The 20166-nt window shown below is 43.0% G+C and overlaps 1 protein-coding gene across 1 annotated transcript; it reads left to right on the top strand.

Moving 5' to 3' along the window:
• Positions 1-1245: 1245 nt before the first annotated feature.
• LOC8026044 lies at positions 1246-17287 on the top strand. The gene is made up of 5 exons (XM_042291373.1): positions 1246-1371; positions 8679-8833; positions 13762-13835; positions 14097-14183; positions 17157-17287. Exons 1-5 carry the CDS (start codon positions 1246-1248, stop codon positions 17285-17287), a joined length of 573 nt encoding a protein of 190 aa, XP_042147307.1.
• Positions 17288-20166: the final 2879 nt, after the last annotated feature.

Here is a 20166-nt window from a genome sequence, read left to right as displayed (position 1 = left end):
ATTGAGGAAATAGAGGTGAGACACGCATCAGTTAACAGATATGATAATGATAAAACGGAGTGTTTTCTGGTGAATGAAAGCTAGTTACACCTATTGAAGTTTAGTTGCATTTGCCATGTCGTACACCAGTCGAAAAAGTTGTTTATAACTGCGAATAATTTGATTTCGCGGATGTAAATTTTTCTGTATAAAATACAATCGTCAGGAAGAAGTTGCATGGCAACTTATATAGTTGCTGCGAGAGCGTTCACGCCAATAAGCGAGCGAAAGGGAGTGGAGAACTGTACCCTTTGGGAGTCCTGAAGTTACGTAAGTGGTGGTAGATTAAAAGTCATTAATCGCGTTGAATTGCCCTCAGAGAGTTAGAAAATTACGGGCCATTAAATTTCAGTATATGTAAGTCCTCGCCTTTAAATTCTATAGCCATATCATCGAAAACACACTCGTGCAACATTAAGTAACAATTTCTGATGAAGACGAGTCCGTTAAGTTCTCATATTGATCGTGGTGTTGCTTTCGAGCCGCACAATCGCTCAATGGTTGCCGCATTTGTGCGGCTTACCGCTACCTTCGGAAGGACATGCACACCTTCCGTGAAGGGGCAACCCTACTGAAAAAAAAAACAACCACGTGGTATAAATATTTCTTGGATATAGAAATTAAAATCTATCGGAATTCTATAGTGAGATTCAGGTTTCCAGAAACGATTCCAGTTTGATTTCCAGTTTCATAATCCAGATAGTGAAAAGTTATACGGAGTTTTGCGGTAGGGTGAGCTTCATAAGTTACCGATTGAAGGTACGGCTCTCGGAAACGAGTGTTGCGTACCGCCTGGCTACGGTGGTTTTGAAAAATGAAAATAAAAAAAAGAATCATAGCTTCTAGCTCCCAGCAAAATCATTGTTCTATAAAACGGACTGTATAGAGTTTACGTCATCGTAAAATAGTTCGGATAGACAGGAATTTTTTTTTTGTACGTGCTTATTGCAGGATGTTTTTAACTCAGTTCTGAGAACTTGTCAAGTTACAAGCAAAAACCAACAATGGCGGAATTTTGAAATGAAAAATGAAATGTCCTACGAGCTAAGCACTTTTGGGACTTTTGATTTCGTTGATTATATGACAAGTGCGTCATGTGTAGAAAACAGGTAAAAGATAAAAGCTTAGTTATATAGCCCAACGCTAATCTGGTTGTGTTATTTCCAGGGAAAGCATCGTAGACGGCCGCTTTGGAGACACACCACCATGGCAAAAGCGCTCTTCATTGGTAATATTGCTGCCACCGCCCTTCTGACTTCCTTGTGCAGCGGCGTTCGCCCTCCCTATCCAGAACTGAACCCAGCACTGGGCAAGTACCAGAACGCCACGAATGTAGGTCTAGTCAAATGTTACGTCTCACTCATACCTAATCTCTCAAAGACTACTGCATGTCAGCTGTACGATTATGCGGTCGGGTCTCAAATAACAAGTCTTCCCTTGACCCGTTCGTTCAATCAAGAGAGCGAATGGTGTCAAGCTCCGATAGCCACGCGATATCACTTGCAAACGCGATTGAACGTCGTTTTTTTCCCCCCACTGATATTGCACGACGATGGGAACACGACATTAATCGGCCATGTCTCGTTGGTAGAACTGATAATGGAATTTCCAAATATTGGTGTTTGATGTCGATATCCGTTTCCCATTTGCGAATTCTTATAGGGTGTGTTTGAGACGCAGAGCAACAATGAGGCCGAACAAGGCTGCGGTTCTTATGATGGTGCTGTGAAAAATGACAATGTATTTTCTTATGAAGAGAATAAGAGACTTGGCGTAATCACTTGCAGTTGATGAGTGCTTAGGTAAAAATCGCGCCGTAATTTGCGCAACCATGCTTAGGTTATCTCCTGAAGCTTGTTGGTACCCTGGACACACAACCTACGAGATTATAAGAACGATAACGCGGCGGAATGTCCAAGTATAGGGAACTATACTCGGTGAACAGGAATGGAACATAACACTTCCTCACTCCTGCTGTGTTCAATATAGTTAGTGACATTTTAAGAAACACGTGGCGTGGCTTATTACATCTATGGATTACTTGTTTCTTGACTGTTTGTTCGACGTTACTATCGGTTAATGCTGAAATCTCATTGACTGCCGAGGAATTATAAGGTGCTCGGTACACGCTACGCCTTGCGTTCCTTAAGTTGTGTTACTTTAGTGTAATCTGCATTGGAGAGAACACCTCCTTGAAACTATCGGGCCATGTTGCATATTATCTCCTGGCATTTGATTTAGGAGGGAGGAAGAGGGGGTCTTCGGAGTCAACAAATACGATGTAGCGTGAAAACTATTGTTATCTACTATCAATGTAAACAGTCATCAAGTCAACCTTTGCAACCGACCAACTCGACCTAGACAATACAAAGCCGTCTCGCACCCTCCTCTTAGTCCGTGAAGCACCATTACAGTACAACGGCACGGATGTTTACATTTTTTCGTGCCCAACGACGAGGCTGATTGAATCCGAGTCCTACATCAGCCATGCGCAGACGCGGCGCTCTTGTTCAGCCTTTGTCCAGACTCGGCTTTATTGTGAGCACGGTGCCTAGAGCGCGTCCCCGACTGGTGTGTTTAGCATCCTATTCCAAAAGTGTTTGCGACGTGGCAGCAAATGACGCCATATTGCATAAGTGTTAGTCCGTCAGATGTCGCCCTCCTTCTGGCTAGTGCCAGAAGTCCCGGTTAAAAGTACGGGAGAACGCGAGTGTCGTTGTCGTAACGGCGTTCCAGCTCCTGACTGTCCAAGCTTCTGTAGGCTGCAAAGCTGGACAGCGACCATGCAGCAGAACATGCGTCTGTCATATGCACCACCGCAGCTTTTACACCGGCAGTATGGCGGCCGCCGACCAGATCATACGTCTATGAGGTCACCGGGCGGACATTTAGGATACGCCTTTTTGGACTTGGTAAGCACACCAGTAGGAGACGCGTTCCAGGCACCACAGGCTTAAATTAAGGAACTTTTTTAAACTTTTGGTATTTTTCGAGTTAATTTGGCCGCGCATCGGTTCTTGGCATGTTAAGAATTAGGCACGCGGTCACATCCTTCTAGAATTCGGTGGCGTAGTAATGGCGGATATTATGAAGTTCGTTGAGTCGCCACTAACGGTGCTAACGTTTGAAAGAGTTCGATGAGGGAGCAGCCAAAGTCATAGTTGTGTTATATATCTAGAAGCTCCTATTTTCATATTTGTTTTGTGAGGCTGATAGTAACAGATATTCCATGCTTTTAAGTATGCACAGCGCTTCACTGGTGATGCGAAGAGGCCATAGGCGCATTTTTTTATTTTTTTTGCAAAGGGTATCGAGAAGTTCGCCTTATACAAAACATGTCGCCCTAGTCCGTGCAAAAATGGTCTATGGTCGTCTATAAGAAATGCTTTGTATAGCCGGCTATAAAAATTGGCCAAATTAGTTATAGCCGCTTCTATGGCTGTCTTTAGCTTCTCTTATGGTCTCGCATAAGGCTGTCTATAGCTGTTTCAAAGAAAACCTACAGAATTTTCTATAATTTACTCTATGGGTCTTTTTAGAAAGGATCCTATAGCCGCTCGTGGCTTTTCTTTTGGTTCCTTTAGCCGTGTATAGTTTTTTGTATGGTCTGCTATAGATATCTCCATGGCTTATTTTATAGATATTTTTAGACACCGTGAATAGCTTCCTATTGCTCTGTGTATGGTCCACTATAGCTCATTCTACAGTTCGTCCTATGGTTCTCTATACCCATTGTTCTATTGGTTCGTTTAGCCACCCATAGCTTCTTGCATCGTCTGTTTTAGAGATCACTATGGCTTACTCTATGTATATTTTGAGACACCGCGCTATAGCAGCCTATAGCATTTCCTATTGTATTTTAGCCGCCTATTACTCTCGGTATGGTTTGCTATAGTTCCTTTTATAGCTCGTCCTATGGGTCTCTTTATCATCGTGCTGTAGCTGTTTGTAGTTTTTCTTTTTACCGCAATCGTATGAAATGTGAAACAAATTATATGTTGTCACTCTACATCGTACAAAAAACCGTGTATTTGGATATAAAAGAAGGCTGGACATCCCAAACTCATTTAAGACGTTTCGAACTTCATAAGCCTATATAAAACATGGAGCAATCCCTTCAACAACAAAATAAAAAATGCCCGCTCCCAGGTGTTTGCAAAAGGTCAGGTAAACAGACACATGGAATTATTTTCAAATCTCCTAGAAGTTTATTACACACAGCCCATTCTGTAGACAAGTACAAACTAAGCAATCTGCAATATGTGAAGAGGTACTGCTAAGCTGTTACGCAACTGAGAAGAATGCAAAGCAAACAAGAACCAAAGGTTATTCGTGGGTAGTGTCTAGTCTCCCGGTAGCCGGCCAAATTTTTTTCCCGGAATTCTACTGGCCGTCGCCAGTCATCGAAAAACGTTTCATCGACAGATCGCTTCACAAGCACGTGATGCTTTATAAACAACTCAAAATAGGTTATTTTTGTTGTTGTAATGAGTTGCTGCAGACTCGCCAGAAGTGGCGTGAATGGGTGGGCTGGGTCAGTGAGCACGCGCCTCAGGAATAGAGGTAAGACGAAATGTGCCTGCAGCATCCAGTTCGCGTAGCGAGTGTCGATCAAACGTTAGTGTCGACAGAACGTGTGTCCAGGAAACGTGTATCCACGAAAAGGTGTTCATGAAAGGTGTTTCCACAAAACTCAGGGAGAATAAGAAATTCAGTATTCTACCTGCAGTTTTCACATGATTTCAAACAGCTAATGGCCAGCGACTGCGGTAGAATGTCGGGGAAATTATTCACTCAGCCTGCCAGGAGATAGAATGTGCAAAAGGTCAATTGTCGCCGAGTAGGTTGCAGCGCACTTCCGTTGACAATACCGGACTTGAACGATGTAATCCGAGGTATATGTAGACACGGGAACTGCCGAACATCCACTCAAAGACAAAACCGAGAAGAAAGGGATCCGCTAAGATTCACCACGATGTCGCACAAGCCGTCATTTGCCCAACCGAACACTGAACGCCATCACAAGAATGTCTTTGCTTCTTTGAAGAAATCGCTTGTTGCCGACATACGGGTAGGAATTTTCAAGCGAGATACCATTTATCATAGAAGCGAAATCCACAGGAGCCCCGCGAGCCGCACCACACGTGAAACTGGATTCGCAAGTAGGAATTCCGGTATCGGCAACGGCTCATGCGTCATTCATCCAACTACATGATCACGCTCCTTCTATTACATGCGCACAGAGAGCGGAGTCAAGCGATAAAAAGTCTATGGTTTATTGGTCCGGCGAGTGCCTACCTTCTACCACGCTTTCAGCTTAGGGAGAGAAGAAAAAGAGAGGAGTTGAAAAGCAGAGATTTTACACACCTCTCTTTTTCTCGAGTTTCCCACGAGCTTCAGGTCGATGTAAAATTGACTGATGTAGTGGTTTTCGATGACGCTCAACCAGTTTCTAATTCAAATCATATGATTATTTTAGTAATTCAAACGTTAATTAAGGAAGTTTACGTAATTATTCTACTTATCGCAAACATTAGCAACGTATGATGTCCCCCTTGTGGTATAACTCACCTTCCCACACTGCATTAGTGCACCTTTTACAGATTTTTGTAATAAATCTGTTCGAATTAAAATGGAACATCCGGTATATATGAAGTACAGAAGTCGCACTTCGAAGCGTTGTTGGTGTTTTAAAGCATTTAGTGAGCCGACGTTTCCGCCTGAGTCGGGCCTTCATAGAGTCTGGTTGCCAAAATTGGTTAGAGTTATTTTCAGTGTACACACCTGGGTCACATCACGTATTACAGTGCCTAAGCCCACAACAATGCTAGTCGACGAAAATTAATTCGCTGGGACAACGCTCAACAATATTCTCCCTACATAAGAAAAAAAAACAAGCAATTAACGCACACAGCAAGCAAAGTAAAAGCCCGGACTACGTACAAAAATATCTCCCTTTTTAAAGAAAAGGTTCGACGGACAGCTAAGCACCTGTTATGAGTTGGGAATCCGAAAGTATGAATACGTTCTTCCGCTCTCTTAGTTCGTCTGCGGCGTACTGGCGCGGACGGCCACGTCTCGGCCGTGGAGCCGCTCTGGAGTGTGCCCATACGCCCCCTGACTCGCTTGGCGGCCAGACGCTTTGTTTTACCGCCGCGCTGACGGCGCGCACCCGCAGCGTTATGGGGTGGCGGCCTTGAAACTGACGCGCGGCGGCCACTGGGAGCCTCGGAGCCTATCCATCAGATTTCGGCTTCACTTGGATCCATTGGGAGAGGGAAAACTAGGTGCCGTTTGGCTCGGCTTTTTGCGCGGCTTCAAAGCTCGGTGCTGTCAGAAAGCGGCTTCACTCGGCTCCATTGAGAGAAATGAGTTTAGGTGTCGTTTGGCGGCGGTTTCGAAGCTGATGACGTCGGCTCGCTCCACGGGACAGTTAAGATTTTCGCAATAAAAAAAAAAAAAAAAAAATGGCAACCAGTTTTGAAGACCTATCTCAGGCCGAAATGTCGACATCGCTTCGAAGTGCGAGTTCACTGTTTTATATTCAGCGGCACCGTACGCAATATTTTCTTTATATATATAGGGTGGTTCAAGTCACCAAGCTCGATCTAAAATGAACCGTAAAAATCGACGCCTGCACGTAGCAATCTAAACTTTTCGTCAAAGGTGTATTTCACAGGTCGGTTTTTTCTTGTAAAATAACAACGCGTAGTTCTCTTTCTGTAAAAAGTAAGGCCGAGAAACTTGCCAGGGTCTACGGCGGGCAACGACGCAGACGACAGGGGTTCAGTAGCGGGGTATGTTTGGCGTTCGTATTGATAGATGGTGCCGGAAGCAGCGTCCAAAGGTGCAGCCGACCAGCGAAAGAAAACAGACGACACGCAGACGAAATCCGTTGGCAGCAAAAGCGCCGCCGTTATGCAGACGGAATTTTTTAGTTTAAATTTTTCTTTTATTGTCCGCATTTATTTTTTAACGAAGGTACTTTTGAAAACGATTATGTTCATTCTAATAAACCACAGTGGTCGCGAGCCGTCGCGATAAGGAGGTAGCGCCATCTATCAATACGGACACCAAATACACCCCGCTACTGAACCCCTGTCGTCTGCGTCGCTGCCCGTCGTAGACCCTGACAAGTTTCTTGCCCTTAATTTTTACAGAAAGAGAGCTACGCGTTGTAATTTTACAAGAAAAAACCGACCTGTGATATACACCTTTGACGAAAAGTTTAGATCGCTACGAGCAGGCGTCCATTTTTATGGTACATTTTAGATCGAGCCTGGTGACTTGGACCACCCTATATATATATATATAGAGAGAGAGAGGTGAAGTAAGGTCAATATAAAGCAATAGACCGGGAAGAGTAAATAAGTCAAAGGCGCGTCCTGACGGAGTTACTAATATGAAGTTTATTACGACGTTTCGAGCGGGGAGCCGTCATAATGAACTTCGTATTAATAACTCCGACGGTACGCATCTTTGACTTATATACCATCAAATGACAACATGCGGATTTGAATGCCGTGATGGAAGGACACACACACACACAAAAAAAAACCGTAAGCAAAGTTATTTTTGTTGATATATTCACCTTTTAAAATTAGCCCTTCACCACATCTATGTTTCAGGTGGGCTATTCATACGAGCCAAATGTAGTGTGAGCCGGGAAGGAGCGGATATAATTTAGTAACTCTTTATTAAGGATTATCCCACATTGCACACGCGCTTCACAACAACCTCAAACGTTTCAATATTAAAAAGCTTCTTGTTTGAACTTATCAACACTTGCTTCTCGATGTTGCTGTCCGCAAGACGAGTAAGTGGAGAAGAGGGTAGGTATTCTGGAAGCTCAGTCTTGAAAGCTACCAGTTCTTCTCCGTGAGGGTCAGATTCGTTTTACAGTGTGAATGTGGGGAGAAGGTGAGGGGGAATATAGGTTAAGTGTTGTGTATCTTTTAAGTTTCCGATGTTCGAGCAACAAGGGTGCCTTCGATGCCTGTTAACGTGGTCTTTTGTTGTAACTGTAGGTATCTTAGTGGAGGTTCAGTGATGGCTGTAGTAGGCCTTAGATTTCTGGGTGTCTGAGGATTCTGGGAAGCAAATAAAGTAGCTGAGTTTGGGACGTCTTTTTTTCTGTGCTTTTTTTTCTTTGACTAAATGTTTTGGTTTTTGTACTGGAGCCTCAAGCACTAAGAAATGATTCGATGTCCACCAGCTAGCTTTCTCCCGACATTTACCATACGAATACCCCACAAAATAAACCCTAAAATAACTAACAAAAAAGCTAAAGAGATCCTGCTCTTCATAAATATATTGTTCTCATACTTTTTACAGTTCCCCCTCAGAAGTTAAATAAGAAGTGCAAGACTACACAAATACAAAAAACCGCCTTCTTTTTTGTTTTTGTAAGAACCGTGACAGCTTCCTGCTCAGTTCCACTGATGCAAGATGGAACGGCATCGTTCCTTTGTTCCTCCTCAAAGGAGCGTGTTCAAGGAACGCCCTTCCTTACAACGCCGTTCCGTACAACACTGGCTTTGTGCAAGGGGCTTGTAATAACATTCTAAAACTGTAACATACTATAGAAATAGGGAAAAGCGTATGCTTCAGCCTGTTGTTTAGTGAATCCTTCTGTGCAGTGCTTACCGATTCAAGAGACGTGGTACACGATCTACAGAAACTACGAGAATGATCCAGTATTTGGTGGTACCGAAAAGTGTGGCCGATTTACCAGCCTTGGTCCCGCAGAAAACGGATCCTTCCCAATGTTAGTCGAATATGGGCAGAGTTCAATGTGAGTATAACTTTGGCATCTTTCAATGCGTCTTCCAAAATGTGAATAAACTTTTATGTTCCCGTTTACTTTCAATGGTGTTTTGTTAAAAAAAATACAATGGAACAAGAGCACAGTGAAAAAATAACAATGACCAATAACAGTCAGTAGTTGCAATGATTGATCAGATCGCCAGTATTAACAAACGATTTACTGCGATAAAAACTAAAATAAAAACTCGCTTTTTAAAACTTTTGAGCGTAAATGCAAAGTGCGGGACAGCTGCAAACTTCCTTAATAGAATACTGCGTTCAGTGTCTAGTTCTCTATATGAACCCATAGCAAAAGCAAAAATGATAAACTAGTTATTTATTGTATATTAGAAGATGGTCGTGAAATATTAACAGCATTGAAAACATTGTTTTTTCTGGTAAAACTTGGTGAGAATTCTGAAGTCTCGAAACAGTAGAGCAAAATTCGTGTAGAATTGCGAAACGAAAGCTTGTTTTGTTAGTGTCCAAGTCTTTAATTTCGAGAATACAGCGAACCTTATTAAGCAACCACAAGCTATAAAAAATCAAATAAATAAATAAATAAATAAATATATAAATAAATATATATATGAACATTTCAATTGGAAAATGAAGCTCATTTTTGCCCGTTTTCGGTTTCTGATGCCGAGAGCCCCATGTATTCGAAATCTCCGTCGGCCGCCATTTTCCCGTTGAAATTTTCAGAAAATCGCTTATAACTTTTGATTAAGTTATCGGATCGGGCTGAAACTTTGGCATCTGGTTGTGGCCTACAGCGCTATCTTTGGGCGGAGAATGAGCGTTCGATGTTGCCTAGTTTATTTTTGCGGAAATAAAAACCCTACAAATTTTTGTTTTGTGACATATATATATATGTATATATATATATATATATATATATATATAGATATACTGGTTGTTTTTTTCATTTTTTACATATTTGTTTAAAAATCATGAAAGCTACACTTATGCGGTTTGTGCGAGTGAGTTTTACGGTCAGGAGGAACCGATGTGGGCGGCTAATCTTTGCGATAAGTCGGCTAATTAATTAAAATTCGTTAAGTAACATTTTAATTGGGGACAATAGACATATGGTTCCCATTAGAAACTTGCTGAGCGTTATCGAATATCAGTAAATAAACTCTTTCTAGAACGACTTGAAGCTCGTGGGAAGCTCGGGGGCGCACCAAAGATACCACTAGCAGCTGGCAGTGGCGGAACACGATGATAATCTAATCATCCTCGTTTTCCCACTGCTCGCTTTGCGCCTGCTTCGCGAGTTGTAACTTGAATGTGCCTCCGAGTTTCTCATGAGCTTAAGTCGTTCTAAAAAGAGTTAATTTAGTGGTTTTCAGTTACGCTTTTTAAGTTTCTAATTGGAACCTTATATATAATTTCGGAAATGAAAACGGTAATTAACAAGTCGAAAATAATAAACCGGCTTATCGCAAACATTATGTACCCAAATAATGTTAACCTGGCCGCATAACTCACCTGCACAAACCGCAGGAGTGTAACTTTAACGTTTTTTTTTTTTTTAACAAATTAGTATATCTTAAAAAAGAACACCCCATATATATATATATATATATATATATATATATATATTGGATTTTCCCTAAAAATCCGACCTGCCGATACGGGGATCGCCGGTACATATGGTCGGCTTCTCCGCAGTCGTAACACAGTGGGCGTCGGTTGGCCGTCTTCCAGACGTCTTCCTTGGTGAAGGTTGCTCTGGGCGGACGTACTGCGGCGCTGGAGGCTCACGTCGTGTAGAGTAACTGTATATGCTCCGCTTGCGGAGCAGAGTACCGCTATGGTGCCATGCTGGAGCCAAGCACTGCGGGAAGCCACGGTCGGTTTTTGCAGGGACACGAAGGCGCAGACGCGAGGCGGCGTGCTGCGGCGTGCTGCGGCGCGCTGCGGAAGGAAAATAGTGCGGCGTGCGGCGACGAGCCGCGCATGCGCCGAGATCGTTGATCATTGTCCCGTCGTTTCCTGTCTCCCTCTCGAAAAAAGCACCCGCGGGTCCCCCGGGTTGGTGTGAAGTCGCCAAGTCGCTGTTGCTGGGACGCAGATAGCGTCGTGAGCACGCTGTCTGCCCAACTTTTGGAGGACCTTTCCCCTCGAGCGATAGCAAGAAGCAAAAGAACGCGGGCCTGCTTATTTTCCTCTTGTGCTTAATCGAAGAGCAAGTGCCGCTGCTCAACCTGTGACTTTTTTTTTTTTTTTCAGCGGACAGTTTAGTTGATATTATGTAGACGGAAGAGTGCTTTACCTTCGTGCGTTCCAATTATATGCGAATCTGAAGAATGTCGAGCACCCTCACTTTCATGCTAAGATAGTGTACAACTTTTGTTTTCTTTTTTATCCGAAGTTTTTACCATTTCACGAATTCCAGACGCCCGAATTGAGAGCTCTTGGAGACCGGAATTTTCGCATGCTTTCAAGTTTGGCTAAATTTTGAATTCGCTTTAATCGCAAACATTAGGAGCTCGCAAATAATAAATGTTAGACGGTGCTTCAAAATTTGGGAGATGCCGCAAGGTGAAAACTGCCTAATATAAAGAAGTCCACCGACGTTCCACTTTCATTGCGTATAAGTCTTTGAAAACGCAGTCCAATTCTTTGCTGGGACCAGAATGATGCCGAGATTGACTGTTTCCCTATTGACCAGTATATTCCACCCCGAGAATGGGGCAATAGAGCTCTATCTACCTTCAGTGTGTGACACCAACCTACATCTCGCTTTCTCTTCTATTTTGAACATTTTCCTGAACCTATTTAACTGTTTTGCTAGCTCCGACATGGTCCCTTGAAGAAATTGCGAACAGGCACAGCACTAAGAGTCTCTAAAACATGTTTATCCACACAACTGCCTGCAGAAATCTTTTGGAGTATTGTAAAGGGGCAGACAATGATTAAAAATGATCTCCTTCCCATACGAAAAAGCCAGACGAGGCGGCGTCTCGCATCGTGTCTCGCCGTTGGAACCCGGTACAAGCTCTTACCGCTGTCTGCGCGATTTCTGCACTTCGTAACACTAGGGCCTGTCATCAGGGGCTTCCCCAGGATTCTAATCAAGGGGGGGGTGTCCCAATGGCTCGGGGGGGGGGGGGGGGGGGGGGGGGAGGCGATGCGAGGCGAGGCTAGATAAAATATGACTGTTTCTTTTTTAGTCCACTAGCTAAATTACAGACGTCTATTAACCAAATGCTCATACCTGTAATGTATGTTTCCCTTTCTCTATATATACACCTGAGAGGTGGTGCTTTCTACTTAGGGAAATCCCTGCCTGTCATGTGCTATGCATGTTCTTTCTCATTTTACCTTTTTCTGTCGTCTCGAACTTTCTAATAAACTGTTCAAACTTATCGTAAAGTCAATCACCCTCCCTGTGCCGACACCGGATGTAGCTCTTTGTTTTTGTTGGTAAGCCCTAGTTGGCAAGTAAAATACATTTTGAGTTTTACTGCACAAGCCAACTTTTTATTTTGTTACATTACGGCGGAAGTGCTGAGTGTCGACAGCCTCAGCTCAGTAAACCGACGATGGCGAAGACGAAGAATAGCGACGAACAGCGATGACAAGCCACAATGACACAATACGACGACGACGGAAGACGACGACAACGACAGCCGTCGAAGACAAACGGCGTCTAATGACGACAACAAACGAGGACGACGAAAAGAGACGACAAGGACGAAAACGACGTGGGCAACCGATGACTATGACAAGCAATGATATAGTCATTGGAGGAAGAAGTGCAGGGCTTGGCTTATTAAGTTCACTTTTCCCGCTTTGTGATTGGTTCTCGGCGTTTTACTGGATAATGCCGTAATTTCATTGAGCGCGGATCAGTAATAAGATTCACGGGACTGGCCACATCCGGCGTTTCTTAAGCTGCCATGACTATTGGGGAGCAGATTAGAGCTTGGCGCCCCTAGCGGCTAAATTTTGAACTACATGGATGGGGACCATAAATAACAATCACTCAGAGCTCGGCTGACAACCGAATGCCGCGTCAACGTTAGGCTGGAGTTCCTGTTTTCCGGGTACCTAAGGCGGAGGAGCGGCTCTTTTGTTACCACTCCGGCCTGCATGAACAATGCAGCATGCACGGTGCGTATGCCCAGCTCAGCACAAACGCCGAGGTGGGTCAAGCTCGCTATTTTGACGACTGCTTTTTGGAGAGATCTGGCACTAACAATGAACGTCACTTCGCTTATTGTTAGTATATTAACGTCAAGCCGTGAAAATGCGCAGAAGGCCTGTGGGCATGTTCAAAGGCCTTGTGTTGGGTAAACACCGGTGTGTGGGGACAACGAACGCGTCAGAGCGCCCCCTATAGTTTGATCTCTTCGCCAATAGCGATGACGACTACGCTTAACGATAAGAAACAACAACAAAGGACGACTATGAGAAGCGATGACGACAACACGCGACCTACCTAGGTGTGAAATATCATGTGCATGACCGAATCGGGTGCACAAGCTCAAATGTATTAAAGTCAAGTTTGTGATTATTGCCTTTTCAAGTCTTAGACGACGGAGGATGTTGGGATATTATTTATAGCTTTTCGGTCAAGCAATGTACTGATTCAGGTTTACTGTTAACGCTGTTTGATATTGAATATATTAAATACATCAATCAACCATATTTGCTTGTCTTGTCCTCCAGGAGGTAAATACAAGTACAAAAATATTTCCTTTGAAATATCGCTTTGTGCTCAAGGAGAGCGAGCCGCTCGATGACGGCTGCAAGACCACCACGACAACGATCGATGTCGCATGGAGGTGCTAGAGCTTGTGAACTATATCTGTATATCGTTTCTTCAGGAATGTTTTCCTTTTTTCACTGAGTAATAATGTACACTCAAAATATGTATATTTTTTCCTTCCATTTTCTCCACAGCAAAGTACTCACAACCCTAGCGGCATCTGAAGGATACGATGTAAATAATCTGGAATACTTTCAAGCCGTGGGTGGTAAGTCTGCACTCATAAAGTTGTATCTAGGCTGATAAAACCCGGACAGCTAAGTGTTCATATGTTAAATGGACTTATTACCTAACGTATCGCTCGTCTGTGCTGCCCAATCTGTGAGATAGGAAAGTCAACACGCAATATTAAGATTTAATACCTCACCAGAAGGAATAAATTTAAAAGTTGTGTTTGCATTACCCAGTATAGTCACATTCTAAAAACATGCTCTGGGAACAGAAACCGATTTTTTCTTTGTGTTTTCAGGAAATAGCTCACTGCTTGTGTACGTTGCGTACTTAGATTGCAGCCACCAGCAGCAGTGTCTGGTGTTCAGAAACAACTATATCAGTGGTAAGTCTTTTTGTAACGTTGTAAGCTTCTAAAATGTTTGTTTTCCTAGTGAAAATGTGGCTAAGAAGCACAATAAAATGTAACAGTTCCTTTATTATTTCTGCAAGGGCAATATAACGTCATTGCACTTTATTGCTTCTGCCTGTGTTGTACTATAGTGTAAATGTTTTTCTCAATATATACATGTACCATCCAATCACTGCCTACATTTGAATTGCTCTCATAAAGCAATATATTAATATGCTTTATTGGTCCTTATCGTGAACAAAAAATAAATGAAAGCCATTTACAACTCCCTGTAACACCGAATTAGAGAGCTGCTCTTGAGGAGGAGGAGGGAAGGGTATACTCCTCCTCCCTCCTCCTTACCTCCTCATCCTGCCTGCTGCTTCTCCCTCCAAGTGGCGTCGGCGTAACCGTGAGGTTACGAGACCCTTGTGACGTCACGTGATCCTCATGACCTCAAGAGGACCACGCGACCTCACGTGGGTCACGTGACGTCCCCGGGGTCACGTGACCTCACCGTTACGCCGACGGCGACGCCGCTCAAGCCGGAAACGCGCGCCTAAGAACTGCGTTCTAAAAGTGGCAATATGTTACATCTCAAAACACTGGAGTTATGGAATCTGCATGGCATATACGTAAAGACATGTCTAGGAAAAACGAAATTAATATTTTAAATTCATCCGAGCCAATGGTCCGTCATAGGGACTTTATTCTGATTAAGGAGATAAAAGTTTTGTCTTGATAAGTTATATCAAAACGTGATATCTACCCCGTGTCGTGTTACAACAACACCTAAACACCCTATTAACCCCCAAAACAGCAACGTCGTTTCCATGATCCTAATCAGTAGCTTGTCAAATGTCAGCCTAAAAAAATAGGCAAAGTGTTCAGTCCTGAATGCTGCTCTATCATGTTCACATGCTGGCGGAGATTCCTTTGGGACGTTAATGGTGGTTCGTCGTTGGAACAATGATTCCAATCACACGATCTGTTAACATTATGTATTGGCAGGCAAGATGTTTGTTGTAGATTGTTTCTCAAACCGCTACAAAGTATACTAATGATTGGCGTCAAGACTGCATCCTGATGCAGTCTTAAAACTGTAAGGGGTAACTTTCAGAGGGTGTCTAGAATTTTTGTAGTGGTGTCTCACATTTTCCTGAAAAAGCGTCACAATATGACAGATCAATTTCTTAACAAAAACGCCAAGGCGCTTATGACACGTCGCCCTCAGCTTCGAGGCCACAATGAGAAACGTTGTAAGAAATCCACTTGAATAGTACTGATTGGATGTCTTGAGATCTTTGAGTTGCAATGCCGAACATCTCTTTGCTACAATGCGTATGAGTGTCTGTGTGTGGCTGTGTGCGTGTGTGCGTGTGGGTGGGGGGGGGGGGAGGGGCGTGCACTCAGTTTAAATTTTCTGCCCTGCTTCACGCATCGTGATCAATCGAGGTTCTGGTTAATCTCGGTATATTCAAATGTTTTTTTTTTTTTTTTTACAAACACTTGTAGAGTATAAGACAAGGACACATTTTCGCATTAGTGATGTGGCATTGAAATAGTACGTAAGGTATCACCCTATTGATATAAGCTAATGGTTGCCAGACATTCTAGATCACTTTCGAGTTGACCAAGGGATCTCTGCTGGTATATGCTTAGGTGAAAATTAGCGAATGAAGATGCCCCAGAATTTTTATCGAAATACACGACTCTGCGTAAACATTCTGGAAAAAATGGAACCAACGTCCCTTAATATGTAATGTAATTAAAGATCGAGCTATGAAATGTAGGAATCAGTGCCCCCTAAAATGAAACGCGTTTTTCCAAGAAAAACCCCCTAGACTGTGTTATTTTTTTTCAGCTTGAAGATCTACGCAGAGCTTCTTTAGTGTGCATTGTTATGATTGCGTCTGCGCGTGCATTGTTAACACTGACAAAATTTCAAAGTTTGATACGCTTACGAGTAACTTTCACGTAAAGAGCCTGACCAGAAGACTGAAATGAAAAGCTCACGTTTTGTTAAGCGACGGAGCTTTTTCAAGGCGACTCCGTGATTTGTTGACTTAAGCTGCGAATTTTGACGTAGTTCATGTGACCTTTCATGCCATCTGAGGCCAATATTAGGTTCTGACTTGAAAAGTGAAACAACTCGACATCTTTCCGCGCTGTTTTTTGGCAGGCCGATTGTCATTTCATGCAGCGTATGTATCATGGTGTTCGTTGATGTTGAACACGTTCGTCATCGTTGTTTGCTGTCTTTTCGTATGCAATGAATTAGAAACTAGCCCAAGTACGTACCGTTCACTGCACGCAGTGGACGTGTTTCTAAGAGTAGGCCTACCTAAATATACCTCTTTAGTGTTCTTTCGTTTTTACTGCTGTATTCAAATGACAGTGTTTGAATGTGCACACTACGTGTATTGCATTTGCCATTATACCACTGTGATTTGGTAGTGATGTAAAACAATACAGAAAAAAAAACAGCCCAAACTAAACGTCAAATTCGCATTCAAACATTGCTTTCCCGAAAAGTAGTTTTTATGGACAAAAAAAAAAAAAAAGAACAAAAAAGAAACACCGACATTACCGCAGAAGAAAGATAATTCCGAGATTCAGAAGCCGATTTTATCTCGAAAGAGCCATATGCACCGGTGCATTGAACATGAAGTTTTCATTTATTTTTTATCTTGTTTAACGCAAATCGAGTTAAACGTTTTTTTTTTTTATTTTTTCCCGTACTAATTGAACGTTTAATTTTTTTTTTTTTTTACAGAATAGGGGATTGGTTTGTCACATTCCTTTGGGGGAGGGTATTTTGAATAATAAATTTTAACCGACGCAAATAACTTGAAATGTTGTACGGCTTTGGAAATGGTCAAATGTTTGAAATTAGGGTCACATTTGTGCTCATTTTGTTATTTATACAAAACTAAAATACCAATCATGTTTTTTTGAACGTTGCAGATGAGGCGTGCACTCTTATCCTTCCTGTGAGTGGCCTGAGAAAGAACGCGACGTGCTGCGATTTCATCTTCGATCTTCTCTGCGGCACAAAGCAGAAGTTTTACACCTATGACGACAGTTGCCCAGATTAAAGCTTCAGTCTGAGGCCAGCGAGGACGAGAATACAGTTCTGACAGTTAATTTAGAACGGCCATGGATATCGTTTTACAGAGGTGTGTTGCGGTGGTGGGAATAAAATGTCTACTTGCAGTAGTAATCATTTCGTTTATTGCAATATCATTCCTGATAATTCCGTTTCATTTAAAATGAGGATAGGGATGTGCTAAACTTGTTTACTTCAGCAAATACTCTAAATGTTAAAGGATATGGGTAAATGCGTCACAATGCCAAGTAGTTTGTTCCCAACATGACGCAATACGTTCGCCAGTTTTGAGTAAAAATCATTTTTGATGACCATGGCTTAGCTCTGAGAGTTCTTAGGTACGGTGTAGTTGCTATTTGTTTCAGTGTTTTAATCTCCGGCATATGTGCTTCTATTGGGCGCTTCTTTCATTTATTGCCTGCGTCTTACTGACTGTGCACAAATGTATTATTCACCGAATAAAAGAAAGTATGAGCTCAACGTGCGACATGCCATAAGCTATCCTTTAGCTTACGCCTAATGTTACAACGGCGAACGTGATACTTTTGCGAAAATATACGCCGACATCAAGAACTGTCTCCGTACAGCCTGTTGGGCAGAACTCGCAACAGGCGGTACTCCTGTCAGAAGTTTTCGAAGTGAATTCCGACACGAGGTCAGACGTATCAAGATATACATGTAATGTAACAAACACCCGCAACACAAGCCTAAACCCAGTTTTCCGCGGCACTGCTTGGCCCAAGGCTCGGGCACCTATCTGCCAATCCCTCAGGACGGGCCCACTTTTTCTTCCCAATTTCTATTAGTTTTGTGCCTTGGCGAGGCCCTTTCAGGCAGGGTCCCTCCAGGTCCTTTTTCCCCACGCAAGTCGGGACTCTTGCGTCATGCTATGAACATATATTTCAACGATGCCTGTATGGAGTAACGGATGTGAACATTTCGGTGTAGAACGGCTCATTTCTCGGTGTGCGAACCTTTCGATAGAGGAACATTTCAGTGTGCGGAAATTTCGGTGCAAGAACATTTTAATTTAAATATGTGCCTGAAAATGAATTGTTGATCCTACAGAAGGCATTGGAGAAATTTGAATATTTTAGTATTTTGACCCTTGAAAGGCGCAAGATATGTTGAAGCTAAAGCGAGAGCATAAGAAAGCTAGATTAAGTTGGCAGCGTTTGTTGGGCGTGTCGGTACATATCATGAATAATAAAAATTTATGCAGCTTTGTTTATTCTACAAAACGCGAGGAAATGCAATAGCTTTACAAGAACATCGATAGTGAAAACCATTAGGAAAGGAAATGGTACGGTGATGAAATTGATATTGAAATTGGATGATATATTGATGACAATGTATCATGCACTGGCGTGTATGATATATTGTCTGAAGAGAACCAGCAGCACAATCATCATATAGTACGCCGCGGTAACTACCAGCTTCAAGGCGGCTCTACGGTGCGCCGCACAACCAAAGTGAGCACCCGGTCATTTAGACCAAGCGGCACCACGACTGCACACTGCCAGCACGACTAAAGTTAAATTTCGGTAGCTCAACTGTGTATCCATATACATTGCACGTGCTTGACTGCAGAACTCGGAGATTCAAAGGTCAACGAAAGCACACAAACGTGCCGCTAATATTTATCCTATAGCAATATCCGCATCCATCCGAGGCTGAGCAACGCAGGGCCGATTCCGTCTCTTTCGTTGTAATATCCCCGCCGATCGCCAGCGAAATGCGTACTGTTCCTTCGTGTTTTCACGTTATATCTACGTGAGAGACGACGCTAAACTTACTGAAGTTGCTTTCGACCGACTTCAGGTTACGGCTCAAAATCAAATCGCTCCGACCAACAACAACAAAAAAACGTAGCCGACATGCTTCTGCTCAGATTGGAGAAGCATTGCCTGGGTGCTGGCATACAGCTTGTAAAGTTACGTTCTTCGTTGGGTCACGTGTCGAGCAGTCACATTTGCGTACAATGGCGGCGGCACAGGGGGGGGGGGGGGGAGGGGGGGGGGGCACAGGGGCACTTCTGTGTGCGGACTAGAACCTCGGTTTATCACTCTAAGCCTCTCTACCTCGTTGCCATACGCACACGACATTTCACATTGCAACACATTCGCTAACATCAGCGGAACACAGTGATCACAAGCACAGAACGCAAAGAACATAGTAACACCGACACGATCGCACACTAGACGCCACTTACTGACTCGGTTGGTCGCTCTTCCGCCTATTATACTCGTCATATTTAAGGAAAGACTTTCCTCAGTGATCCCATTGATTCCGTTGATTTATTTTCAGTAATGTCATATATCAAAGGTTATTGTGAATGTCCCGAGGGATAAATTTCCTACAGAAAAAAACAACAACAGTGTAACGTTTCGGTAACTGGATTATAGTAGAACAGGAACGCTAAACGGATTTCTTGCTGGAAACCTGACATCCAGTTTGCTGACAATTGTATGAATTTGAATTTGAATTTATTTATCTCTCAACATTACATTGTGAGATGGGACGCAAGGGAAAAAGCTGAGTGGTGCAGCTTGAGGGCCCCCTGCGCCCCTACGCACGACAGCAGTGGGCAGGAACAGAAGAACATTTCCAAAAAAAAAAGTACACTGATACATTCAACGTAATGGGGCACTATGCATATTTAGTGAAAGGAACACTAACATAATTTTTACACAAAATGTAGATCTATTAGATGAATCTGCCCATTTTTTCTTGGGTTTTTTTATATAGAAATATTATTATGCAAAAGATAGTTGAGATAAAGTGGTAAGCTATAACATAATGATTGGGCGCGATAAGATGTGCGGCAAAATGGCAATGACCAAGCATTGTTGTGACGTATGTTATATG

Source organism: Ixodes scapularis, unplaced genomic scaffold (assembly GCF_016920785.2).
Source record: "Ixodes scapularis isolate PalLabHiFi unplaced genomic scaffold, ASM1692078v2 PGA_scaffold2__306_contigs__length_199485367, whole genome shotgun sequence".
In the NCBI taxonomy this organism is placed as follows: domain Eukaryota; kingdom Metazoa; phylum Arthropoda; class Arachnida; order Ixodida; family Ixodidae; genus Ixodes; species Ixodes scapularis.
The sequence above is the reverse complement of the archived record's forward strand: the minus strand, read 5'-3'. Positions and strand labels throughout refer to the sequence as shown.

Coding starts and splice junctions, on each gene's coding strand:
- LOC8026044 (XM_042291373.1), top strand. CDS start 1,246: ATGGCAAAAGCGCTCTTCATTGGTAATATTGCTGCCACCGCCCTTCTG. Junction 1,372..8,678: donor AGTACCAGAACGCCACGAAT/GTAGGTCTAGTC, acceptor CCTTCTGTGCAG/TGCTTACCGATTCAAGAGAC. Junction 13,836..14,096: donor ATACTTTCAAGCCGTGGGTG/GTAAGTCTGCAC, acceptor TTGTGTTTTCAG/GAAATAGCTCACTGCTTGTG.